Below are 27,175 nucleotides of genomic sequence, written 5' to 3'. Positions count from 1 at the left end.
AACTATACGTCAGTAACATATATATATTAAGAAAACAATAAAGTGCTTGCCAGTGGCTTACCTGACTACCTTATGCTTTACGGTCAAGAAAGTTCGTTTGTGTTACGCTCCTTCTAGCAAGAAGAAATACCAATTTGAGCTTTTAGTCTCTTCCCCACTTCCTGTATTTAGATTATCAACCGCTAGCACAACCCACGTCAGAGGGGTCACCCACCCACCCACCCCTGGGCTGGTGACCTAGATGCTCTCCCTACCATCCTCGCCCCTGACTTCAATGTGTCCTGTGTACCCGCTTCCACGCCAGGCCGGGCCCCATGCTGCTCTGGACGGTTGCGCTCCTCTTCGGTAAGTCACCATGTGCCAATAGCCTCTCCTGGGCACCAAAGACTGTAAGTTGTTCCTAAGATGCAAAGTTCCTTATTTCACCTTTCCTAGTTCAAGTGGGTTTATGGCTAGAGCTTGAGACTAGTGTGTGCACATGGGTATGCTTGAGAGTGATGGAGGTGAGAGAGATGGGGATGAGGCCATTTGGGGAGACCCAGGGTTTCCTACCTCATTTTCCTTGGTCCTTGGAAGGGCAACCATTTGATGTGTCAAAGGTAATTTAGGGAGCCAAAAAAATCACATGCTGAAGTCCAATGATATTTTTCACCCTGTGAAATCAAGTTGAAATATCCACCAGGTCTATCTCGAAAGGAAAATAAAATCACAGAAGGAAAGGAGGCTGCTGGGGTGCAGAGGAAAGATCAGGGAAGTGGACAAAAGGCAATTCCACACATTTTGCTCAGCAAGTGGAGCTAAACGTGGGGTTTTACAAGGAGATGTATTTTTAAGAAGACTCAGCCTTTTCTTAGAACCAGTCAACAATGATTGGGCTTCTTCCCTGGTCAAGAGGTTTATGCCCTAACTGTCCAAAGCCCTCTTCAAAACAACCATCCCTATTCTGCCTTCTTCCTCTCTCTGTCGGGGGGAGGCTCTGATTTGGGTCTGACTGGCCCATGGGGACCCACATTTTTGTCATTGTTGCTGTTGTTGAGTCGCTACGTCGTGTCCAACTCTTTGCAACCCCATGGACTGTAGCCCACCAGGCTCCTCTGTCGATGGGATTTCCAAGGCAACAATACCGGAGTTGGTTGCCATTTCCTTCTCCAGGTGATCATCCTGACCCAGGGATCAAACCTGCATCTTCTGCATCCCTGCACTGCCAGGAAGATTCTTTACCACTGAGCCACCTGGGAAGCCCATGGGGACCTATATGAAGGTTCAAACCCATTCTTCTGAATCCATAGCTCTCTCCTTGATCCAGTAGGGCCAGTCACACATGCCAGAAGGGACTGGTCTCCAGACAGAGGACTGGAGTCGGGGTGGGTTACTCGGCTGCTCTAGATTCAGCTCAGTCTCAGCCATTGTCAGATGCTACACTCAAAAGGAATGAGTCTGGGCACGTAGATCACTTCGCTTCACAGTTTCTGAGTTGACTTGCTTTTTGTTTTAAGCCTGGTCCCAGAAGTTTGTTTCCATTGAACCAGAAAAGCAAAATGTGCTAGTCAGTCAGTCATGTCTGACTCTGCAACCCAGTGGACTGTAGCCCGCTAGGCTCCTCTGTCTGTGGAATTCTCCAGGCAAGAATACTGGAGTGGATAACTATTTCCTTCTTCAAGGGTTCTTCCTCACCCAGGGATTAAATCCAGAATCTGCATTGCAGGTAGATTCTTTACTGTCTGAGCCCCCAGGGAAGCCCTGAAAAGCAAAAGCATTCCTAAAAACACCCCCTTCCTGGGTAGAGTTTGTGGGAATTTAGCCTCTGAGAAGAAAATACTTGTTCCACTCAGGGCTCTTCCTCCCCCAACATCACCATGTTGCCCTGTGTGTTCTATGAACGGTCTTTTGGACAAGTGAAAGGGTCATTGCTCACATTAGGGCAGGGACAGGATGGCCTCGTGCCTGGATACACTCCAGATGGGAGATTCTTAAGGACACATCCCTTCTTTGTGAAAGGAATAGAGTTCTTGGACTTGACTAGATAAAAATCTAAGAGCTTCCCGGCGTGTAGCCCAGGATCTGGATGGGGGAAAGCAAAGGAGGAGGGGTGGAGAGTCAGTGACTGGCTGACTAATTGGATGGCATATGGGAAACTCAGGCAAGACTGAGTCACATCTGATGCTCAGGACCCCAGAAAGCCAGCCTGAGATTCGGACCCCCTGGCTGAAAGTGTCAGAACGAAGTTACTGTAAGGGTAAAGCTACTATTTCCTCTCAAGTGCTATTTCCTCTCAGATGTGGCCAGAGAGACAGAGGAGAAAAAAAAAAAAAAAAAAAAAAACCACTGAATACCTACCTTGCAGTACATACATTATCTCATATAACCTTCAGAGTCGTTATAGGAGAGAGTTTAATTTTTATCCCTATGAAGCAACTGAGGAAACTTGAGGTTCAAAAATGTTAAGAAACTTGCCTGGAATTACCCCGCTAACAAGCAAAACAGAGATGCAAACCCAATCCATTTTGTCAAACCCTGTGCTTTCTCTGTTTTATCTCACTACCTCTAGTCTGGATGTAGTTGGATTTTAATCAGGTAAAACTAGAAATTATATTCATTTAAAGTGCCTGGCAGGACATGGTCACACAACAAATGGTACCTGTTGTTAGTATTGATTATCACAGATTCTAGAGGCTAGAAGCCCTGACACTGAACACGCTGGTACATAGCTGCATACTAAAGATGTATTTGGGCTTCCCTTGTGGCCCAGATGGTAAAGAATCTGTCTGCAATGCAGAAGACCTGAGTTCAATCCCTGGGTCAGGAAGATCCCCTGGAGAAGGAAATGGCAACCCACTTCAGTACTCTTGCCTGGAGAATTCTACGGACAGAGGAGCCCGGCAAGCCCCAGTCCATGGGATTGCAAAGAGTCGGACACAACTGAGTGATTAACACACACTAAGATGTATTTAAAATTTAGGTGATGAACCTTGATCTTCCGCTGAATTGTGCATCAGCCAGCTTCAGTCCTCACACTGGAACCCACCCCCCCATACACACACAGCATCTGTGACACACAGCCCTCCCGGGGCATGGCTGCCACCCCTTGGCAGAGTAGCATGTTGCAATGTGGGAGAGATTTACTGTGATATAGCTCCTTGTGTGGAGCTGAAACCTGCCTCTCTGATCTAACTAGTTCCACTTCTGCCCTATGAGGGCTTCCCAGGTCACGCTAGTGGTAAAGATCCTGCCTGCCAACGCAGGAGATGTGAGACGGCCGGTTTGATCCCTGGGTCAGGAAGACCCCCTATGAAGAAACAAGTCTCTCCTTTCTTTTAAGCTTAGTCCATCAGGTATTTGAAGGCCACTGACTATCCCTACTCTGTCTCATTTTTCTCAGATAAATGTCTCTCAATTTCTCTAATAGGAAATAGTTTCTAGGCCCTGTTTGTTGCCCTGGTCTGCTCGGGCCTGCTAAGCTTTGTCAGTGGGTCAGGAGCTGGGCTTTCTCATCCCTCCCAAAGTGGCCCAATGAGTGCAGAGTTCACTGGGGCTGTGACCTCTGCCATCCAGGGCTCCATAGCTTTACAGTAGCTCTTGGCTTCACATCACACTGTCACCTCATCTTCAGCCTGTACCTGACTGAAGCCCTCGGGTTCTTTTCATAGGAACTGCTGTAAGCAGGTGTCATCTACTCTGTCCCCAGTTGGTGGCCCTTTTGATTATACACAGTGGTTCTGCAATCGCAACCCGAAGGCCTTGCAGTGCCCTGGAGACAAGTCATTGGGATCTGGGGCATCAGCTCATTTGAAGCATCTATGCTCTCTGGAGCCTACCGTCTTGATATAGGCATCTGTCACCTCAGCCTTGTTTGTTCGTCACTTTGTAGCTGCAAAACTGTTTTCCAGCGAGGAAGGGAAAGGAAGGGGAGGCACCACTACCCAGTGAGGTCTTAGTCACTCAGGTCAGGCCTTGTTTCTGCTTTCAGCTAGTGTAGAAACCGCCTCCCCAGGCAGGGGTCGGTATAATCTATGTAACTGCTCTGTAAGGGAAAAATGACATTGTTACCGAAAGGTATGCATGGGGAGTCTGGCTATTTGCCACTCAAAAGCCAATAAGCAGGCCAGGTTTGTGGAAAGGAAAGTGCTTTATTTCAGGTGTCAGCAACTGTGGGAGAGGGTGGCAGACATCTGTCCAAAGGCTGACTCCCCCTCTGACAAGCAGCAGGTGAGAGCTTTTACAGACAGCGTAGGGGGTGGGGGGCTACATGCAGAAACAGCACAGTCATCTCTGACAGTCATCTTTATTTTTTTTTAATAAATTTATTTATTTTAGTTGGGTGCTAATTACTTTACAATATTGTAGTGGTTTTTGCCATACATTGACATGAATCAGCCATGTGTTTACATGTGTTCCCCATCCTGAACCCCCCTCCCACCTCTGTCCCCATCCCATCCCTCTGGGTCATCCCATTGCCCCAGTCCTGAGCATCTGTCTCATGCATCGAACCTGGACTGGTATTCTGTTTCACATATGATAATATACATGTTTCAATGCTATTCTCTCAGAACGTCCCACCCTCACCTTCTCCCTCAGAGTCCATAAGACTGTTCTATGCATCTGTGTCTCTTATTCTTGACAGTCATCTTTAAATTGATCATCAGTGGTCTGACTGGCATCATCTTGGTTGTTTTAGGTACAGTTAATCTTCAGTTTGGGGGTCCATTGGTTCCCATTTCTTTGCGGTCAGTTCTTGAAATTGTGGCAGCTCATGTCCTGGGCAGTCTGGTCATCACGTAGTTACTTTCTCCACCTGGAGTTTTGGTATCTATAAGACAGCTCACAGGATATGGCTCAGAATATTATCTATAGCCCTTGAGACAGAACTAAAGGTCCTTGACTATGCTTAATGACTACATTATTATTATTTGGCCCCCTTTGACCGTTTGCCTTTGTTTCAGCATTTCTCACTTCTCTGATTAAGCTTATTCTTTGACTAAAGTTTTCCAGAGGCAAATGGCAAGCAGAGAACCTGGTGGGGGGAGGGGCAAGGACCATATGGCCCTGCTCCATTTCATTGTCATTTCCACTATACAGACAGAGCCAGGAATTGGAGGCTCTTGAACTTTAAACAACCTGTGCAAGTTCCCATAGAAAGAGATGCGCTCATGAAATCAGTCCATGTCATCTGGTTCCAAAGCCTGTGTGCTTCCCACTACACCAAGATCACAGAAGATGCACTTAGATTGGAGGCAGGGGAAGATGACGGGGTGGACTCATAATCTTATACACCCTGAGAACCTGTGGCAGAGCTGACCTGAGCTGAGTAGGTATAGCTGCTGCTGCTGCTGCTAAGTCGCTTCAGTCGTGTCCAACTCTGTGCAACCCCATAGACGGCAGCCCACCAGGCTCCTCTCTCCATGGGATTCTCCAGGCAAGAACACTGGAGTGGGTTGCCATATCCTTCTCCAATGCAGGAAAGTGAAAAGTGAAAGTGAAGCCTCTCAGTCGTGTCCGACTCTTCGAGACCCCATGGACTGCAGCCTACCAGGCTCCTCCGTCCATGAGATTTTCCAGGCAAGAGTACTGGAGTGGGTCGCCATTGCCTTCTCCGAGTAGGTAGAGAATATGTCCCAAATCGTGTGGACAGCAAGTATGATAGCCTGTGAATGAACATGCCAGATATGCTGAGGGGATCTTCGCCCACCCCTCCGAAGACCATTCTTGCATTTCTCAGGATGCTGCACAGCACCCAGCAAAGAAAGGCACAAGTAAATGCCTGGGGACAAGCTGGACTGACTGCACTCAGCCCTACATCATTCATTCTTTTGCCTCTTGCCCCAAAGCCCAGAATATGCTCCACTGCTTTATATCCAACTCTGTCCCTCAGTTTAGGGTCTCTCATCCCTCAAGCTGATCACACCTGCCTATCCTCATCTGTCATCATTTTGTGGTTTGGCCTCTCTTTCCAGGCCACCTGGGCTTCCCTGGTGGTTCAAATGGCAAAGAATCTGCCTGCAATGCAAGAGACCTGAATTTGATCCTTGGTTCAGGAAGATCCCCTGGAGAAGGAAATGGCTACCCACTCCAGTATTCTTGCCTGGAGAATCCCACGGACAGTGATGCCTGGCAGGCTATAGTCCATGGGGTCACAAAAAGTCAGATATGTCTAAGCAACTAACACTTTCACTTTCCTGTCCACTTATTCTCCTCAAACATTCATTCATCTAGAAGCATTAGTGCAATGCACACAGGGTGCAATACGCTGTGATGCGCTGGCCTGTTGATAGTTCTCTCATGCATCCAAGCTGCCTGTCCATGCCGCACAATCTTTTAATGACTACTCCTCCAGGGAAACCTCACCTCCTTCCTATGATCACATCCATACAATCTATCCTTACCTCCTTCCTATGATCACTTCCATATACTCTATTCCCCAGAGCTCTGTGGGCAGATGGGCCACAGGAATTCGGTCCTGCTTTGCTGAGTTCTTCTGTACATGTAAACAGGACCCTCAGGCACAATAGTGCAAGAATCTAGTCCTGTGTCTTCTACTTTTCGTTCCCTACCCTGCACGAGTGGGGAAGCATTCATGTATCTATTCAGTATATGCTTATTGAACACCGACCATGGTCCAGGCATGGGCCCTAGGTGTAGGTAATACGGCAGTGAACTAGACAGGCAGAAGGCCTGCTCTCATGGAGCTTAAGTTCTAGACAGAGGGAGGGTGACAGATAATTACAAGTAGGCAATTTAATGGTAAGGTAATTTTAAATGATGATAAGTGCTCTGATGGTAACACAATAGGGTATTATGATAGTTGTGCTAAGTTGCTTCAGTCATGTCCAACTCCTTTTGACCATATGGACTGTAGCCTGCCAGGCTCCTCTGTCCATGGGATTCTCCAGGCAAGAATACTGGAGTTGCCATTTCCTCCTCTAGGGGATTGTCCCAACTCAGGGATTGAACCCGTGTCTCTTGCATCTCCTGCACTGGCAGGCAGGTTCTTTACCATGAGCACCACCTGGGAAGCCCAGCAAGATCTGTCTAAGAGGGTAATATTTGAACTGAGATTGGGCAAAGAATTCCAGGCAGTAGGTCCACCATAAAAGTTGAGTGGCTGAGTTGCTGGGTGGCTGTTTGGCTAATAGCTGGGGGTTAGATAGCTGGATGGCTGGGTGTTGAGTGGCTGGATGTGTGAGTGGTTGGGTGGTTTAGATAGTTAAGTGCTTAGGGGGCTGGGTGGTTGACTGGTTGAATGAATGTTAGCATCTATTTATAAGGGGACAGGCCCTCTCCTTGTCAGAAAGTTCTTTCTGCTACTTAATCTATCACTTTTTTTCTCTTGCAGTTCCCTGTGTTGGGAAAACTGGTGAGTCTTTTCCATGTCTCTTTCAGCTCCAAGGGTGTCTCTGGGCCAAAACGTAATAGATAGGCAAAATCAGGGCCATTGGGTCAATCCTAAAGGAAATCAACCCTGAATATTCATTGGAAGGACTGATGCTGAAGCTGAAGCCCCAATACTTTGGCCATCTGATGCAAAGAGCCAACTCATTGGTAAAGACCCTGATGCTGGGAAAGACTGAGAGCAGGAAGAGCAGGAAGAGAAGGGGACGACAGAAAATGAGGTGGTCGGATGGCATCAGAAGCCTGGGAGTGATGATGAGTAATAGGCTGGGAAGCCCTAAGAAGAGCCCCAGCACATCCTGTCTCTACCTGGTCTGCCTGGATCCCTAGGACTCTTCGCCTCACAGAAGAACTAACGATGCTCACAGCGTAGCTGAATGACGGACCTTGCTTCCTTGGCTGCTCTTTCTAGTATCACTAAGTATTGCTAGAAATGAGTTTGGACGTGAGTTTGAGCAGACTCCAGGAGATAGTGAAGGACAGGGAAGCCTGGCACACTGCAGGTCTATGCAGTTGCAAAGAGTCGGACATGACTGAGAGACTGAACAACAACAATATTGGGTCCCCCAGCAACATCTTCAGAGCAGCGCCAGCCTAGATCTCTTCCTTGGGCGTCTTCACTAATGCCTAGGAAGAGGAGAGACCCAGGACTTCACTGTCTCAGGCTGAGGATAGTTACAGGGTGACTTCAAGTTCCAGAAGAATGGCTCTAGGCCTCCATCTGGCTCCCTTATAAGTCCAGGAGAAAATAGACTCAGTGTGGCTCTGGAGCTCCTGCCATCCCCATTCATCAAGATCTGGATTTGCTTCCACCCTGCTAATGCTCAAGGAAGCAGGCATCTTTGTCTGTGGATCAGCCTTCTTTCTCCCTTGGCTACCTTTGCCCTCCTGCTCATCCTGTCCCACTGACCTCCATGGAGCTTCTGTCAAGTGGGTGAAAACTCTGACCTATGAAATCTTGACCTGTAGGGACATGTTCTGTGATGCCTGAGAGGAAGAATCCAAACCAGTATTTAGTGGTACTAGAACAGCAGCCAAGGAAGCAAGGCCCGTTATTCAGCTACACTGTGAGCATCATTAGTTCTTGTGTGAGAATAAGAGTCCTAGGGATCTAGGTGAACCAGGCAAAGGTAGGATGTGCTGTGGCTCTTTTTAGGGCTCCCTATCTGATTACTCATCATTACTCTCAGGCTTCTGAGGTTGTCTGGGACCAGTGGTACCTGGTTTGCCAAAGACATATGTCCTGGAGCCAGGCCAGTCTGGGATTGCCCTGCAAATGATGCTGGGTCCCCAAGAGCTCTTCTCTTGTCCACATCAGGGCATACAATGCATTTTAGAAATGAGGACAGAGATAGCATGTACCACACCATGACTGTGGTGGAAACGAACCTCGCTGCTGGGAGTGCTGATGGAGGCTGAGCCTGGGGAAGCCTGATGAGGGGAGCAGGAGGGAGCGAGCCCAGGCCATGGCACGTCCAACACCCACCCCTTCAGCTCCTCTCTGGTGGGTAGGGGTGCACATACCATCAGAAGTGGACGCTGCAGAAAGAACTGCGCTGGGGTCACCAGGGGAAAAGAAACCAAACTAGGAGAATGGGAATCCAATCAGGAGGAACAAAGAAGAACAATCGATGGAAGGAAGCCAATTTGCCTCAAGCTTGTCAAGGTGGCAGAGGAAAGTGCACTGCAAAAGCAAACAAGGAGGGGGACTTCCCTGATGGTCCAGTGGTTAACACTCTGAGCTTCCACTGCAGAGGGCAAGGGTTCCATCCCTGGTCATGCTGGGGGGAAAAAAATGGAGAGAAGGATAGGAGGGAAGGAGGCCAGAGAGAAGGCACAGAGAGAGAAGAGGAGGGAGAGGAGGGAGGAGGAAAAGAGGAGAAGGGCAGAGGAAACAGAGAGAAAGAGGGTGGAGGAAAGCAGAGGGCAGGCCCTGGTCTGGCATGGCGAACTGGGGACAGTGAGAGCTGTGAAGATGCCATCCAGGAGCCTCCATCCTGGGGTGGGGGTGGGGGTGGTGGGATTAGGCTGGGGAAGAGGGAGAAAATGCACTGAGGGACCCACAGCTCCAGGGTGACCCTGTTCCTGCATCTTACAGTCTGGCTGAGACCCCAAGCCCGGCCATATCTCGTGTTTGAGGGGGATATACTGACTCTGCGATGCCGGGAAAGGAAGAATGCAGCGCTGTCCCAGGTGACATTCTACAGAGATGGAAAGTTCCTCCATTTCTCTAAGAACAACCAGCCTCTCTTCCTGGGGAGAGCAACAGCTAACAGCAGTGCCCGGTATGACTGTACTAGGCGGGTGACACATACTCGAAACAATGACTCATGGGATTCAGGGACTGCCATGGTTCAAGTCCAAGGTGAGTCACCCCTTGGGGGGTGGGATGGTTAGGGTGCTGCTCAGGAGTCTGGTCTTAGAGGACAGCAGGGCTCTGGGCAGCACCCCTCTCTCTGGCTGCCCCTGATGCTGGGTCAGTCGTCAGGGCCCTGAGATGTCCAAGATGCTGTCTACATACCCCTCCCCACCATGGGACCTGTCTGGAGTCAGGGAAGGAGGTGGAAGATGCCCTGGGCGGGCAGGGTGGGAAGAGCCCAGAAGCAACCCTGATGTTCACCACCCGCTTGAGACCCTAAGCCAGACTCTTCCCCTCTGGGGACTAGGTGACCGCTAAGGCCCCTCTGGGTCTGGCTTTCTGGGACCCCAGAGGGGCTTGGAAGCATGGGCATTGTTTCAGGGTTTGTGGGTGGGATGAGCGGTCAGGTGCCAGGAGACAGTGATGGTACTTCCCTTGGGGACCAGAGTGTGCCGGAGCTCAGACCTCAGCCTCCCTGGGCCTCACTGTCCGGACTCCCGTCCTGAGCCCCCGGCTGCCTCTCCCCAGAGCTGTTCCCGCCCCCCGTGCTGACAGCCCTCCCATCTCACGAGCTCTGTGAGGGGAGCCCTGTGACCCTGAGATGCCAGACGAAGCTGTACAGTCGGAAGCTGGCCCAGCGGCTGCTATTTTCCTTCCACAAGGAGGACCGCACCCTGCAGAACAGGGGCCCCCGCCCAGAACTCCACATCCCAGCAGCCAAGGAGGGAGACTCTGGGCTTTACTGGTGCAAGGCATCCCCTGAGGGTGTCCAGGTCCAGAAACAGAGCCCTCAGCTGGAGCTCAGGGTGTGGGGTAAGTGGGGGAGGGGAGACACTACTTAGATGCCTGGGCAGTGGGGCCCCTGATTGTGTGGGGAGGGGTCCCTAAGGGAGGACCCTGGGTAGTGCACTGACCTCCCAACAGTGTGCTCCCCAGCTCCTGTGTCCCGTCCTCTGCTCACCCTGAGACCCACCAGCCTAGCTGTGGGGGACGAGGTGGAGCTCCTCTGTGAGGCCCAGAGGGGCTCCCCTCCGATCCTGTACTCGTTCCACCTCAATGGGGACATCCTGCGGAACCACGTGGCTCCCCATGGGGGACCTGCCTCCTGCCGCTTCCGGGTGATGTCAGAGCAGGATGCTGGGAGCTACTCCTGTGAGGCTGGGAACCGTGTTTCCAGAGAGACGAGTGAGCCCGAGACACTCTCTGTGTATGGTAGGTCTTGTCCCCCAGCAGGGCTCTGAGCCCCAGACCTCACTGCTCTCTGTTCCTCCTGCCGTGCCCGGCACACTGCTGGGTACAGAGCAGGCACTGCATGACTGACAGCATGGACCCTGCTGGGAATATCTCCACTGAACCTGGTGGGGAAACTGAAGCCCACGGAGAGTGAGGGGACACCATGGGGGGAGGGGCCACAAGGTCAGCCATGGTGTTGCCCATCCATGTTGACATCTTTTGGTCCATCCCTCATTCCCATTGGCCAGGCTTCTTCCAGCCAGGCATTTCCCACTAATGCCAGTCACTCTGACTCTCCTGCCCTTGTCTGGGGTGCATTTGTGAATTTCATCCTCAATGCTCATGGTCACTTCTACTCACCCCCCCAGATCCTCAGGTCTTATCTGCCCCCAGAAGTAGCAACTGGCTGGTTCCTTGGCTGTCTGCAAGCCTGCTTGCCATGATGTTCATTGCTGCTGTGCTTCTGGGGTATTTCAGACCCTGGAGGAAAAACGGTTAGTAACTCTTTTTGGCCCTCTTGGTTACTGAATCCCTATGCCAGGCGCAATCCAGCCACTGGAAAGCCAGAGTCTGAAGGGACAGGTTGCTACTTCTGGATACTGGAGGGAAGAGGGGCTTTTCTTCACATGTCACACAAAGAGGCCCATGGAGAGACACTTACAGCTTCCAGAACTCACACACACCCAGGAGTGTGTTGGTGCAGTCACACAAACACACTGCTGCACACTCAGGAATGAATAAGGCACAAACAGAGGAATTCTTACAAGCCAAACGAGACCAGTTTGGCTTCACATTTGACCGGTGTCCTTCACATTTGAAAGACAGTCTGTGGCTGTGAATATGACAAGGCCTCCAACTCTCTCCTTGAAGTCAGGGGAGCTCTGGTCTGCTTAGTAGGGGGGAAAGAGGACATGAAAACTCCAGTGCAGATGCATGCTCACACACACACACTTTTGTGCTGTACTGGGCTCTGGGTGAGTGTCCATGTATGTCAACTCAACAGGAAGGAAGTGTGGTGGAGAGGACTGGGGAGTGGCCTGGTCCCAGCACTGCTATTTACTAATTCGGTGACCTTGGGCCAGTTCCCTCTAAGTTTCACTACATGTCTCCCTCTAGGGATGTTGTAAGGTCTGAGATAATGAGGTAACATCTATCTCATACCTAATGTATTAGCCTGGCGTTGAGTGCGAGCTCAGTACATTCTCATTCTAGTTTGAGCACATCACCTGGCAGGTTCCCAAGCTGCCTTTGCTCCTGTTACCCATTCTCTAATTCCTCTGATCAGAGTCTTTGAAAATAAAAAGTTTAGTTAAGTTTCAGATGAGGTGTGAAACTATTCCATAAGATATTGTCTACCACATGCCCGCCTCCAACTTACGTTTCAACAAGCCTATTTTCTCTTAATGGCATTTAAGGACTGAAATATGTACTCTTGAAAATCCATCACATGCTTTTGTGGAACAAAAAAATCAGATGAGAGTAATGCTATAGGCAGAGGATTCTATATGGAGAAAGAGGCTTCCCTGATAGCTCAGTTGGTAAAGAATCCGCAAGCAATGCAGGAGACCCCAGTTCAATTCCTGGGTCAGGAAGATCCCCTGGAGAAGGGATAGGCTACCCACCCCAGTATTCTAGGGCTTCCCTGGTGGCTCAGCTGGTAAAGAATCTACCTGTACTGTGGGAGACCTGGGTTTGATCCCTGGGTTGGGAAGATCCCCTGGAGAAGGGAAGGCTGCCCAAACCAGTATTCTGGCCTGTAGAATTCCATGGACAGTATAGCCCATGGGGTAGCAAAGAGTGGGACATGACTAATCGACTTTCACTTTCTATAGGGAGAAAGAAGTGAAAACAATTAGATAAATGGGATTTCTAGGTAATCTATGTGTTTTGAAATTCAAGACTCTTCTCCTCTTCTGTCTTGGTCATGATAATCAAGCATGAGTGTTGGCTTTCAAAGCAATCACCTTGGGTGGCTCCAAGTTATTCCAACTTTAACCTGTTTGCCTGAAGCCATGTTGAAGGGAATGGCTCCCAGTGCCAAAGCTATTTGGTGCCAGTTTATTCCTGGGCACCTACAGTGGTTCAAATCAACCTATTTCTTCCTCCCCCCAGGGGCAACATTTTTATTTTCCACTTGCCAAGGGCAAAAGTAATTGCTGTCATAGACCTTCAGCTAGATTTGCTTATTCAAGTTTGCAGCTCCCTCTGTTAAGGAATTTGTGATGAGTTTTCTGGGAGCTAAGCCAGCCTGCTCTTTGAGGAAGACCACCCCACCCTGCAGTCTAAGTATTCCTCCCTGACCACAGCCAGGGTACCTGAAAGTATCTCTCCTCACCCCCAGCCACACTACCTCACCAGGCACCCCAGTTAGAGTTTAAGCCAGCCTCCAGCTTCCTCTCCCCTTCTTAATTTAGCAGCCTTTGTCCACCTAACTTCTCATCTCTACTTTACTTTAGTCTTGAGTCTAGAGTCCATCCAGTCAGGCCAGGGTTGCTTTAAGGTACCAGGGGGCTTCCCTGGTAGCTCAGCTTGTAAAGAATCCGCCTGCAATGCATGAGACCCCGGTTTGATTCCTGGGTCAGGAAGATCCCCTGAAGCAGGGATAGGCTACCCACTCCAGTATTCATGGGCTTCCCTGGTGGCTCAGATGATAAAGAATCTGCCTGCAATGTGGGAGACATGGGTTGGAGACCTTTGATTCCTGGGTTGGGAAGATCCCCTGGAGGAGGTATGGCAACTCACTCCAGTATTCTTGCCTGGAGAATCCCAATGGACAGAAGAGCCTGGCGGGCCACAGTCCATGTGGTTGCAAAGAGTTGGACACAACTGAGCAACTAAGGACAGTGCAGTAGGAGAGAGACGGAGGCAGGCCCAGAGTTAGATGCGGAGGCAGCAGGAGTAGGGACCATGAACTGATGACCTGTGAGTTCTACTCTTCCTGTGCCTGCATAAAACCTCCTTCCCTGGCCTGGGAAAGTGACACGCTGTTCCTACCCACTCACCTCTGGCTCAAAGCACTAAAGACAAAGCAACACATCACAGTCATCTCCCTCTCAGCCCCAAAGAAGATGGTGGAGGAGCAGTCACTGGTGAAAGATCTTCACGAAGATGCCTTTCACATGGGACAAAGGGATATCCCTCTTCACGTGGAGCCTCTGCCTCTCCACTCATTCCCACTTTCCTCCCCCACCCCCACTGTCAGCCTGTGAGCACCTGGACTCCATGTCATAAGAAACTTGTCTCTCGTGAAAATAAGACTCCCAGTGGAGGTCTTACCATTTCAGAATCTGAGGGGCACAAATCCTTCCTTTGAATGTCACTCAGAAAACCAGCTTCGGGCCAAATTCCACAGCTACCCAAGAAACACTGTCCAACAACTTTTTTCTCCATGCTCAACTTTCCAAGACGGTTAATCATTTCCAGACAGCATATCCATTCCTCAAGAAATGAAAACATCCCACAGACTGTATCTCTGAAGGCAATCTTCAAAGCATTTTGACCAATGATGGAATCACTAGAACTAGGATGTGGTCATACAGGAGGTCTGCTTCAAAGTAGCACTTACATAAGTGTACAAGTTCTGGCTGTTTTTTTAAGTGTTCATTTTACTTCCTGTTGTCACACCGCCCATAAAATACAGTTCAATCAAATTCACGGAGCTCTTTAGGAATGAAAACTCAGAATCACAGCCTTGACAGATGAGCATCAGGGAATGTTTAATAATCAGGGGCCTCTCTGAGTCTCCACAAACGCCCTCTTCGTTTTACAGAAGGAGCCGTGTCCAAAGGCGCTACCTGATGACTTTGATGCTTTCTTACTGTTAGAGCTTATGAATATTTCTTGGACACTGGGCATGAACTGGGTGTTCTCAAATACACCTGTGACCCAATTCCCATCCCAGGACGTAATTTTTAAATTTGTGGAAACGCCTGCTATCACAGAGGTGGCAGGCTAATGGAGAAAATACATACCCACTGGATTAAGATTCTGTCTCCACCAGCTTTCTGTGTGACCTTGAAGAAGTCACTTCTCCCAACCAGTCACCTCATTTTAAAAAATGGAAATCATAGTATTAACCTTTGCAAGGTGGTTGTGAAGAATGTCAGACACCGAAGAATTAGGAAGGGGGGCTTTTTTGACATTCAGCTCTGTGCTGGTCCCTGGGTGAGGAGCTTTGCTATTAAGTAGATGTTGTATTTGAATTCCCTAGTCCTGGTGTGTTTCTGGCACATGGTGTGTTGTCAAAGTTATTAGCTTTCCTCCTTCTGAAAAGCGACCTGACTTGTGGATCTGTGCTGTTTCAACACAAGGGTGTAACCCATCTTTTCTGACCCTGCTTCCTCCAGACTTTGTGATTCCTATGGAGCCATTCTATCCATTAGGGTATTTTTTAAAAAAGAAACATCCCACAAAAATTAACCATGTCCAGACCTGTTGATTAACAATCATCAACAAACCAGCCTCAGACCTCCAGCAACCCACTGTTGTTGTGTTAGTCGCTCAGTTGCATCTGTTTCTTTGCAACCCCATGGACTGTAGCCCGCCAGGCTCCTCTGTCCATGGGATTCTCCAGGCAACAATACTGGAGTGGGCTGCCGTGCCCTCCTCCAGGGGATCTTCCTAACCTGGGATCAAACCCGGGTCTCCTGCACTGCAGGCAGATTCTTTACCATCTGAACCACTTAGGGAAGCCCAGCAACCTCTACTGACATTTTTTTTTAATTTAATTTTTAAATATTTTATACAATTTTTAAAGGTAATTTTATATGATTTGTAAAGGTAAAGTGACTGTCTTACTCTCAATCTCTCTGCACCCTCTGCCTAGTCTGCTCTCTGAGAGCACTCAGTGAATCATACCTTTGTATCTCCTAGGGCCCCTTCCACCCCGGAACTTACCCTCAGCCCCAGGTGGAGAGCAGCACCCGCTGTATGTCAACGGTAAGGACTTGCATCAGGACCAGCGTCTGTCCATAAAGGCAAAGAAGGGCCTCTCCAGGGGAATTGGGAGAAAGAAGGCCTCATGAGCCTGAGTCTTGGGAATCAGTCATTTGGGGAAGAAAGGAGGAGGCTTCCAGGGAGAGCTTGAGGAGCAAGGCCGTGGAGCTGGTGGGGGGAGATGGAAGCAGGAAGGGATCCCAGCCCCCAGGGGGGAGGTTTAGACCAACAGTTAGCAGATTATGTCCCATGGGCCAAATCCGGTCCACCAAGTATTTTTGCAAGGAACATTGTGTATGTATTGCGTATGGTTGCTTTCACACCACAGAGCTGGGGTTTGCAAAAACTAAAATATTCACTACCTTTTTTTACAAAAAAAATCAAACCAACCTCTAGTTGCCAACCTCTAGTTTAAACAATATCAGGGCTGGGGAAACTGCTAGAACCTGCGTCAGGGGGCACAGTCCTCCTGCCAAGATGGATATCTCACATTAATAACCATTTCCCCTGCCAGCTATCACCATAACAGCCCCTGATTGGCTTCCTTCCATAAGTGTCCTCAGAACACTTAGGTCTCGAGGTGGGAGAGCAGGTGGGTCCTAGTTAAGCCGCATTCCTTCTTTCAGTTCATCGCCAGAATGAAAACAATGAAGAAGTTATCTACTCTGAGATTCACACAATCCCAAGGGAGCATGAAGGTAAGCGATCTCTGGCCAACCTTGACATCTTTGTTAGTGTAAAAGGGAAGTTTGGGGCCTAGGGCGAGGTATCACTAACACCACCATCACGCTGACCACCATCATTATAAATACTGGCACTTTCACCACCACCACCATCATCATCTCCTCCTTCACAACTTCACAACCATCATCACCACAGACATAGGTATGTCGAAAATCAGTTCAATTCAGTTCAGTTGCTCAGTTGTGTCCGACTCTTTGCAACCCCATGGACTGCAGCACACCAGGCTTCCCTGTCCATCACCAACTCCTGGAGCTTGTTCAAACTCATATCCATCGAGTCACTGATGCCATCCAACCATCTCATCCTCTGTTGTCCCTTATTGGAGCTTCAGCTTCAGCTTCAGCATCAGTCCTTCCAATGAACATTCAGGACTGATTTCCTTTAGGATTGACTGGTTTGATCTCCTTGCAGTCCAAGGGACTCTCAAGAGTCTTCTCCAACACCACAGTTCAAAAGCATTACTTCTTTGGTGCTCAGCTTTCTTTACGGTCCAACTCTTACATCCATACACAACTACTGAAAAAACCATAGCTTTGACTAGATGGACCTTTGTTGGCAAAGTAATGTCTCTGCTTTTTAATATGCTGTCTAGGTTGGTCATAACCTTCCTTCCAAGGAGTAAGCGTCTTTTAATTTCATTGTTGCAATCACCATCTGCAGTGATTTTGGAACCCAAGAAATAAAGTCTGTCACTGTTTCCATTGTTTCCCCATCTATTTGCCATGAAGTGATGGGACCATATGCCATATTCTTAGTTCTTTGAATGCTGAGTTTTAAGCCAGCTTTTTCACTCTCCTCTTTCACTTTCATCAAGAGACTCTTTAGTTCTTCTTTGCTTTCTGCCATAAGAGTGGTGTCATCCACATATCTGAGGTTATTGATATTTCTTCCAGCAATCTTCATTACAGCTTGAGCTTCATCCAGCCTAGCATTTCACATAATGTACTCTGTATATAAGTTAAATAAGCAAGGTGACAATATACAGCCTTGACGTACTCCTTTCCCAATTTGGAAGCAGTCCGTTGTTCCATGTCCAGTTCTGTTGCTTCTTGACCTGCAAACAGATTTCTCAGGAGGCAGGTCAGGTGGTGTAGTATTCCCATCTCTTTGAGAATTTTCCAAACTTTGTTGTGATCCACACAGTCAAAGGCTTTGGCATAGTCAATAAAGCAGAAATAGATGTTTTTCTGGAACTCTCTTGCTTTTTTGATGATCCAACAGATGTTGTCAATTTGATCTCTGGTTCCTCCGCCTTTTCTAAATCTGGCTTGAACATCTGGAAGTTCTCAGTTCATGAACTGTTGAAGCATTTTGAGCACTGGAGAATTTTGAGCCTTACTTTGCTAGCGTGTGAGATGAGTGCAATTTTGCAGTAGTTTGAACATTCTTTGGCATTGCCTTTCTTTGGGATTAGAACGAAAACTGCCTTTTCCAGTCTTGTGTCCACTGCTGAGTTTTCCAAATTTGCTGGCATAATGAGTGCAGCACTTTCACAGCATCATTTTTTAGGACTTGAAATAGCTCAGCTGGATTTCATCACCTCCACTAACTTTGCTCGTAGTGATGTTTCCTAAGGCCCACTTGATTTCGGACTCCAGGATGTCTGGCTCTAGATGAGTAGTCACACCTTTGTGGTTATCTGGGTCATTAAGATCTTTTTTGTATAGTTCTTCTATGTATTCTTGCCACTTTTTCTTAATATCTCCTGCTTCTGTTAGGTCCATACTGTTTCTGTACTTTATTGTGCCCATCTTTGCATGAAATGTTCCCTTGGTATCTCTAATTTTCTTGAAGAGATCTCTAGTCTTTTCCATTCTATTGTTTTCCTCTATTTCTTTGCACTGATCACTGAGGAAGGCTTTCTTATCTCTCCTTGCTATTCTTTGGAATTCTGCATTCAGATGAGTATGTCTTTCCTTTTCTCCTTTGCCTTTAGCTTCTCTTCTTTTCTCAGCTATTTGTAAGGCCTCCTCAGACAACCTTTGCATTTCTTTTTCATGGGGATCGTCTTGATCACTGCCTCCTGTACAATGTCACGAACCTCTGTCCATAGTTTTTCAGGCACTCTATCAGATCTCACGATCATAAACATCATCTCCACCACACCTTCACTGTGACCATCCCAACTAGGGAGGTGGTTTTTGTTTGTTTGCCCTTTTCTGAGCATTGTGGAGGAACAAAGGAAAAAGGAAAAAGAATGATAGTTTGTCTCTGCCCCCAAGTATAAGTCTAAATAGGACAGACCCAGCTCTAAGATGGAGCCAAAAAGACCATGAACCCCAGCTACAGACGACAGTGAGGATGGCAGAATGGGGAAGGCTAGTCCTCTCTCAAACAGACAAACAGGCAACATGGAGTTGTGGGAAAAGTGTGGGTTTCTGAGTCAGTCAAAATTGAGTTCAGAACTTGACTCTGTGTTCTGTGTGACTGTGAGAAAGTTATATAAGCTCTCTGAGCCTAATCTATAACGTGTAGATAATGCCTGCATGTGTGCCTGCTAAGTCGCTTCAGTCATGCCCAACTCTTTGAGATCCTATGAACTGAAGCCCACTAGACTCCCTGTCCATGGAATTCTCCAGGCAAGAATACTGGAGTGTGTTGTCATGCCCTCCTCCAGGAGATCTTCCCCATCCAGGGATCAAACCTGAGTCTCCTGTGGCTCCTGCATTGTAGGCAGATTTTTTACTGCTGCACCACCAGGGAAGTCCAGATAATGGCTACTTTGTAAAATTATTATGAATGACTAGGAATAGAACCTGGGGTGTAGAAACCATAAAGATTGTCTGGTATGTAATAGGTGTTCAAAAACAGGGAGCTTTCTTTTATGTCTCACCCGTACAGAGATTTCAATTCCTGGTCTATAAAATGGGTTTGAATCAGCCTAGGGGCTCTGCTCCCCCACCACCACATTTCCACATTAGGGAAAGTGCACAGCCAAGGAGTCTCTTGGACACAGGGCTCTTCCCTCAGGACCTGACCAGTTGCTGCCCATAACATGGCCAGGCAGATGGGAAGCCCACGTGGGCACAGTTCCTTCCTGTGAAGAGTCACAATGAGGGCTTAAACATAAGAGAAAAAAAAGAAGCCAACCGCAGACTATATGATTTTCACGAGCAAAATAAGGTAAATAAGGAAATGGGATCGTTTAATCCTTGCAGACAACAAAGATGAAGGCAGGGGTAGGGGCAGGGGTAGTCTGTTTCCAACTCAAGCTCTGAACAGGCTTTACCTGATGGTGGGTGCAGAAAAGGTGCAGAAGGAAAGAGAGCCCTTATGTTCCAAGATGCTGGAATTTTTGTCAGTGGGAGAATGCTTCACATTCTCTAAGATTCAATATTCTTATTCTTACCTGGAGAACCCCATGGACAGAGGAGCCTGGAAGGACAAGGTTCATAGGGTAGCAAAGAGTCAAATACGACTGAAGCGATTTAGCACAGCCTATTTCTTATAGAAGTGACTGTGGAGAGTTATTTACCTCGCTGAGCCTCAGTTTTTCTCATCTCCATGTGAGAAGGAATCAATACCCCCTGCTAGATGGGACTTATGTGAGATTATATATGTAGAATTAGGCCTCTGTTTGTTATATACTAGATAGACTAGATAAATAATTCTCACACCTAAAAGGTTGCCCCATGCAGAACAGGTGTCTAATGGAGGAGTTATCCTAGAAGTGTCTTGGAGATCTGTGTCTCCCCTGCTTCTCATTGAAATCCTACAAGGCAGTTACTGTCATCATCACCACCCTTTCCTGGTTGAAGCAGCTGAAGCTCAGGGGCCAAGTAAGTGGCCTCAGGTTGCACAGCTGGGGTCTCCTGACTCCACCTGTTTTCAGATTGAGGGCGAGAGGCCCTGAGAAGTAACAGGGAAGCAGCCCGGACCCTGCCAGCCCGTGTTCTCTAGAGGAAGGTGCCGGCGAGGAGGTGGGAAGGGGACACCCCATGAGCCCAGTGCCCTAACCTGAATGCTGCTCTTCCCCCACAGCCAGTCCTGCCCAGTCAGCCCAGCAGGAAAAGGTGAGATGGGACTCCTGCTCTTTTCTCCTCGTCTGTGTGACATTGGCTTCCTTACCCTGACCCCAATCTCCCACAGGACATTTCTGTCATCTATGCTAAGGTGAGACACTCGCAGCTGAAGCAGGACCCACTGAGGTCCTACTAGTGACTACAAGGAGGCCCTCTGCTAGCAACGCCATCCCCCCACCCCCAACACAGACACACCCGCAGCCCATAGTGCTCCCCAGGAGGCCAGGGAACCCCAGCCTCTTCTGTATCTTCCAGTTCCCCAACCTAGCAGCAAGTACCCCCATTTGTGGAACACATGAGAAAACCCTTGTTATCCCTTAGTGTTCAAAAAGATACATGGTTGTAGATCTATTTGTTAATAAAGGTGTATCAATTTGTTTCATATTGTTCATCAGTAGTGATCATTTGGGCTGCCTGATTATTTGGTCTGGTTTACTCAAGGAGAATGGACTCCGTGTGAACAGGACTGGTAATGAGAGAGTTGGGAGGGTGAGGAAGAGGAAGGACTAGGGGAGGGAAAAGGAGGGAAGTCGCAATCCAGTCCACAACCAGAGTGTTCAATGAAGGCTGTTGTTGTTCAGTCGCTAAGTCGTGTCCGACTCTTTCCGACCCCATGAACTGCAAAATGCCAGGCTCCCTGCCCCTCACTATCTCCTGGAGTTTGCCCAAGTTCATGTCCATTGAGTTGGTGTCCATGAAGAAAGTGAAAGTGTTAGTTGCTCAGTTGTGTCCGACCTGCAACCCCATGAACTGTAGCCCACCAGGCTCCTCTGTCCATGGAATTCTCCAGACAAGCATACTGGAGTGGATTGCCATTTCCTTCCCCAGGGGATCTTCCTCACCCAGGGATGGAACCCAGGTCTCCCGCATTGCAGGCAAGTTCTTTATTATCTGGGCCACAAAGGAAGCAGGGTCAATGAAGGTTAATTATTAATATATATTTGCTTTGTGGCCCCCTGCACTGGAATCACAGAGAGTGGGGTCCGAGTTACCAGAACTGGCACCTTCCTCTCCTAGCAAGAAATTAATGTTCAGAGAATTCCTGGCCCTTCAGAGCTGCAAACTTCTATCATTTCCCCTTGAGTTTATTAGAAATGCAGACGCCCAGACCTGCTGAATCAGAACCTACATTTCAATAAGATCTCTAGGCGGACGATTTGCATGTACATGAAAGTTTTAAAAGCCTGGTCTACCTCCAAAATACATACTTCGTTCGCGGAAGTAAATCAGTCCGCTTGCCTTTGAGAGCATAATTGCTTGCAGTTCTCCTCTGGGAGAAGACAGTGGGCAAGGCAACCCAGGCTAGCCCTTTTTACTTGCTTCTCTACTCCCTGTTCTCCCTTGCCTCCTCCCATCCCAACCCTTTCTCTTCCTGATTCTCTGTCTCTTTCATAACCCGTCCAGTCCACAGCCAGAATACACCAGGGTCCCCTCCCCTTTGCCTCCTTGGTTCTGCCAGGATCACTGAGAGGCACACACCATCTAGAAGTGAAGGATCTTCACTGGTCAGTCAGGAAATAACCCTCCTCCCAACCACAATCCTTGACCGTACCCTCTGTAAACAAGTCACCCCCTTCTAAAAAGTCAAAATGTAGATAAGACAGCTCATGAAGGGAACAGTGATGATGGGGATGGGAAGGAGCCAGCCCTCCAGTCATCCCCACAGACCACCTCCTTCCTGAGCTCTCATACCTCCCTCCCTCATGCCCCACACGCGCTCCTGGTCCACGAGCTGGGGTCTGTCTGTGAATTGAATTTACCAATCCAGGTAAGATAATATAACAATTGAAAACAAGAATTTAGGAACTTTTATAGCAATCTGATAGAGTAATTTTATGTGTTTTTTTTTAATATAATCATTAAAACGGGGGCTTGTGTTTTGTACCTCCCTTTCAACGTTTTTTTAGGAATTTGTTTTTATGGTATTGTACAAAAGTATAGCCCCAAAGTAGACTGGGAGTAATAAAGAAAAACAGGTCCTTCAACTCAGGTACATGAGGAGTTGTATCTCTCTCTCTCTCTCTCTGTCTCTCTCTCACACACACACACACACACACACACACACACAGACACTGCAGGCCTGATGTGTCTCAGACACTTTGCTCTCTCCTTAGACCCTTAATTTGTAAAACAGTGAGCTGGAATTTTCCAAAATGAACAATTACTAAAAGAAGTGAAGGAAAAGAGAATTCCCAAAAGAACATAGAGAAAATAGAGCTTTTAGAGGAAACCCACTTTCTTCAGCCCAGACTCTCTCTAATTTGCCTAATATCCGCACATGTGAGTGCATGCATGCCAAGTCGCCTCAGTCGTGTCCGACTCTGTGTGACCCCATAGACTGTACCCCACCAGGCTCCTCTGTCCATGGGATTCTCCAGGCAAGATTACTGGAGTGGGTTGCCAGGCGCTCCTCCAGGTGATCTTCCCCACCTGGGGATTGAAACCAAGTCTCTTTTGTCTCCTCATTGGCAGGTAGGTCTTTTACCACTAGTGACACCTGAAGCCCTAATATCAACACATCCAGCCCCAAATCCCATCTCCAGTTCTCAGAGTAGGTACCTGCTTCTGTTCCCAGAGGATGCTGATGGGCAGGGGTGGAAGGACCACTGCCCAGGGAGGGCGAGACCCTGCAGAAGGGATCCCACAGCCTGCTGCAGTGCTGCTCCCCAAAGGAAGGCCCACAGCAGCCTCCATGCTTGATCAAGGCTCTGAAATATGAAGCATTATTTTTCTTTCCGAGTCAGAGCTAAATGCAAACACTTATCCAGCAGGAGTGAGTTGGCTGTGCCTCATCTAGGGGCCTGGGCTCTATGGGGTCATATCATTTACAGGGTAAGAGAACTTAGCTGGGGTAAGGACTGAGAGGCAGTCTGGAGCTACCCCTTCATGTAGAGAGTAAGAGGACAACCTCAGGGCTGCTCTCTAGTGGTCCTCTTGGGTAGTCAGGGACTTGCACACCAGCCCACACTGTGGTCTGATCCATTCATTGGACAACTTCGTTGTTAGGTCTCGTTAAACACCCCCACCCTTGTTTTGTATGTGGCTATACCATTTAGATATGAACAATAAAAATGGAGCACAGCCCTTCCCTGAACCAGGCAGGTTGCACATGCTGGAATTTCTTTCAATTCCAGGTTATTTTAAATTTGGCTAGGAAATAGACCGCCTACATTTTTATTTATATAAGCACCCACTAAACAGTTCTGTGTCCTTCATCTTTGTATTAACTGTGATGACAGTAAGTACAGACAAGGGCACAGCATGGGAAAGACTCAGGCTTCCCCATATTGTATCTCTGTCTACATGCCCGGAAGAAATTGTACCTGGCAGACCTGGATCATCACCAAGGCTGCTCCTTCAGCACACACCACTCTGTGAATGAAGAGCCTCTGCTGTACTTGTTTCTGGAATTCTCTCCCATGCGAGGTGCGGATCAATAGTGACTGTTTCTTTCATGGTCGGGAGCATGATCGCTGTCGCCATCAGCCTGTGTTCCTGACCTCCCGGGGCTTACTCATGCTAGATACTCGATAAACCTTTGCTCAGTACATTAGTGCGCACACCACGGGAGCCCAACAAATACCGTGCAAGCGACTGAGTGAAGAAATGGGTTTCCTTCTTCCCCTTCTCTGCTTCAACACAGCACAATCATGGCTTGCTTTCTTTTCTGTGCCATCTTTCTTCCACCCTCTGGGAAAGTGTGTTTTTGCCTCAAAAGCAGGCCCTGCCTGCTGAAGCCTCAGAGCCCTCCTACCCAGTCTCCTGAGAGCTATTTCATAGGCTCCCTCTTTCTCCCCTCTCCTTAGTCTTCCCACTTCCAGCTGTGAGCACCAGGCCTCTGGCCCAGCGAAGGTCCCATTCCCTCTACCAACTCCCAGCAGGGCCACGGTGAGGGTGAGGCAGGAGAGGTGCCCTGGGCACAAATTCTGAAGCAGAAGCCATCCTTGGGCCAAGCAGACACTAGAGTGTCCTCTCAGGGGAAGTAAGATGTGTCAATTTAACATATGCACACACTGCCTCAGACCTAGTCTCCCCGACAGGGCAGCACCACTGACCAAGCCAGCTGCCAAGAGAGGGGTGCACACAGCATGCCCCCTTGCCTGGGCAGCCTTTGGGGCTGCCATGGCATCAAATGGCAGATGGTGCAGGCAGCTGGTCCACTCTATGGGAACTGTATAGGTGAAGGTAGACACAGACAGGGCTCATGTGGGGTTCTACCTGCCCCTCAGCCCCATCCTGCTTAGAAGTGGTGCCCACCCAAATCCAGTGCTCTGGGACAACCTAGAGGGATAGAGTGGGGAGGGAAGAGGTAGGGGTTCAGGATTGGGGGGACACATGTATACCGATGGCGGATTCATGTTGATGTATGACAAAAATATCACAATATTCTAAAGTAATTATCGTCTAATTAAAATAAATAAATGAAATTTTTTAAAAAAGAAACAGTGCCCAGAGACCCACCCACCCCAAGGAACACCTGCTTTCTTCCTTATATTCCAAAAGCCTCTAAAGGTCGCCCACTCCTTCCTGCCTGGTGCTCTTCCTCTGCCAGCTCCCTTCTCTTCTCAAACATTCTACCTTTTTCCCCTCTATTCCACGTGTCACCCGGTGCAGGGAGGGGGCGGTGGGGAGGGCCCGGAGGGGGAAAGGGAGCGAGGCGTTCTGCCCTAAGGCCAATCCAAGAAGAAGAACAAATGTGAGTAGGCAGGGACAGGGCATCTCTTGGGCCACCCTTCACACTCCAGCCAGTTCCACCCCACCCTGAATCTGCACCACCACCCGACCTGGAATCCACTCTCAGGGCTGAGGGTTGCGCTTAGATGAGCCACAGTGAACACCTGCTCCCCCCAGCCCCCCACCCCTAGCCCACAGTGAAGGCGGAGTGCAGACCACTCCACCTGGCAGATGGGGCTACCCTGCCTGCCTGGGCGTGGGCTGAGGCCTCCGACGACGGACTCAGCGGCTGGGGTTTCCCAGAAAGGCCCCAGGGAGGCTGAGTGCAGCCCAGGCTGCCAGCTGCTCTCTTAATTAAGAAACGTGGGGAGTGGCCCCTTTGAACTCAGCAGTTAATTTACTCCCTGCACTCCCCCTGTGGCTGGGTAATTAATGTGGTCTGAACCAGTGATTAGCAGTTGGGGGAGAAACTGCCGCCACAGACTTAACCCTTCCTGTGCCTTCATCAGTCGGTTCTTCTCCAGTTGTCTCAGGGCTGCTAGTTCTTTGAGGGGAGATGCATGGGATATTTTCAGGTCCTCACCCAATCTCCTCCTCCCCACTTTCTCAGCCCCTCCTGAAATTCCCCTCAAGAAAAAGGACTGGTATACTGGAGACAGCAACTCATGTCCTGCTGGGATGGACCGCTACTAACTGCCCCTTCTGCTAAGAGGGAGTGTGACTGCCCACTGTCTCCCCCAACGGAATTCAGCATCTGTATTTCCATCATTCACATGCTGGCCAGACTCCTGCACCCCAGGGCCACCCCAGACCTGGCCTTGACACTTCAGAATCATTCAATCCACTTCAACACCTGTTTGGAGGGCACCACTTGGTAGAAAGCCTGTCCTTGGTGATATACAGGGTGCAGACATGAAGGGGGCCTGATCCCCACTCTCAGGAGCTCCCAATCTGGGAGAAGAGAGTTAGAGCAGGGCTGCTCGAACCTCAACACTCCACTACCTGCACTTGCCCAGCTCTCCTTCTTCCCTCTCTCTGACAGTGTAGTGACAATGGTTAATTTTTTTGAGTGCAGACTATCAACTGAAATTGAATTGCACAATGTGAGAGCTGAGAGCCTCCGTTTTATCTGGCGACTCACTGAGAACTAGAGCCCACGAGACAGCCTCTCAGGTCGCTCTGAGAAGCTGCTCCAAAGAGGTTGGGGGAGGTCAGCATATATGTGGTTTGGGAGAAGGAGTACGTGCAATCCAGCACACACCTTGGTAGAAGGTTGCTGCTAGTCATGAGGCACAGCCATCTTAGTTAATGATTTTACTGCTTTTCTAAGTATGGGAAGATGCAAGAAATAGGGTTCATAAAATTTTCTCTCAAAATATATGAGGGCCTGTTCTGCCTGTTTTCCCAGAGCACAGAGGGACTCATCCTGATTGTCACCCTAAATTCCTTTCAGGGTAACAACTGCAGTAGCCAACAACTTGATTCTTGTAGGACTGGATGGTGGGCAACATTCTTTATTTCACATGACTATGCTCCAGACCTCATTCTAAGTGGTTTCACCCTGAGGGCACCATGAAGATGTAGATGCTGTTATTAATCTCTGTTTCATGAATGAAGATGCCAAACACAGAGCAGTCACTTTGCTTGTTTCACAGCCAAGTAATGAACCCACAAAACCCAATCCCAGAGCTTGAGTTAAGTCCTGTCCTCACCCGCAATTGTTTATATCCTAAGGCTCTCCTCAATCACCACCCCAGCTCCACAGGGCCCTTCCAGCCTCCCGTCCACCCTGCTGGCTCCTATCTATCCACCCTCTGTCTGC

At 48.8% G+C, this 27,175-nt stretch overlaps 1 protein-coding gene across 2 annotated transcripts; it reads left to right on the top strand.

Annotated features, from left to right (window-relative positions):
• The first annotated feature begins 267 nt into the window (after positions 1-267).
• FCRL6 (Fc receptor like 6) lies at positions 268-21,061 on the top strand. Of its 2 annotated transcripts, none has more exons than XM_081486777.1 (10): positions 268-345; positions 7,331-7,351; positions 9,485-9,751; positions 10,274-10,558; positions 10,682-10,957; positions 11,347-11,472; positions 15,851-15,916; positions 16,540-16,611; positions 20,639-20,670; positions 20,747-21,061. In XM_081486777.1, the coding sequence occupies exons 1-10, from the start codon at positions 315-317 to the stop codon at positions 20,813-20,815; spliced, it is 1,245 nt and encodes a 414-aa protein (XP_081342903.1). In that variant the 5' UTR covers positions 268-314; the 3' UTR covers positions 20,816-21,061. The 2 variants fall into 2 exon arrangements, with proteins under 2 accessions (XP_081342903.1, XP_081342902.1); XM_081486776.1 differs by having other exon boundaries at positions 10,670-10,957.
• The last annotated feature ends 6,114 nt before the right edge of the window (positions 21,062-27,175 follow it).

Source organism: Giraffa tippelskirchi, chromosome 5, assembly GCF_054371585.1.
Source record: "Giraffa tippelskirchi isolate mGirTip1 chromosome 5, T2T-mGirTip1v1.2.pri, whole genome shotgun sequence".
In the NCBI taxonomy this organism is placed as follows: domain Eukaryota; kingdom Metazoa; phylum Chordata; class Mammalia; order Artiodactyla; family Giraffidae; genus Giraffa; species Giraffa tippelskirchi.
The sequence above is the reverse complement of the archived record's forward strand: the minus strand, read 5'-3'. Positions and strand labels throughout refer to the sequence as shown.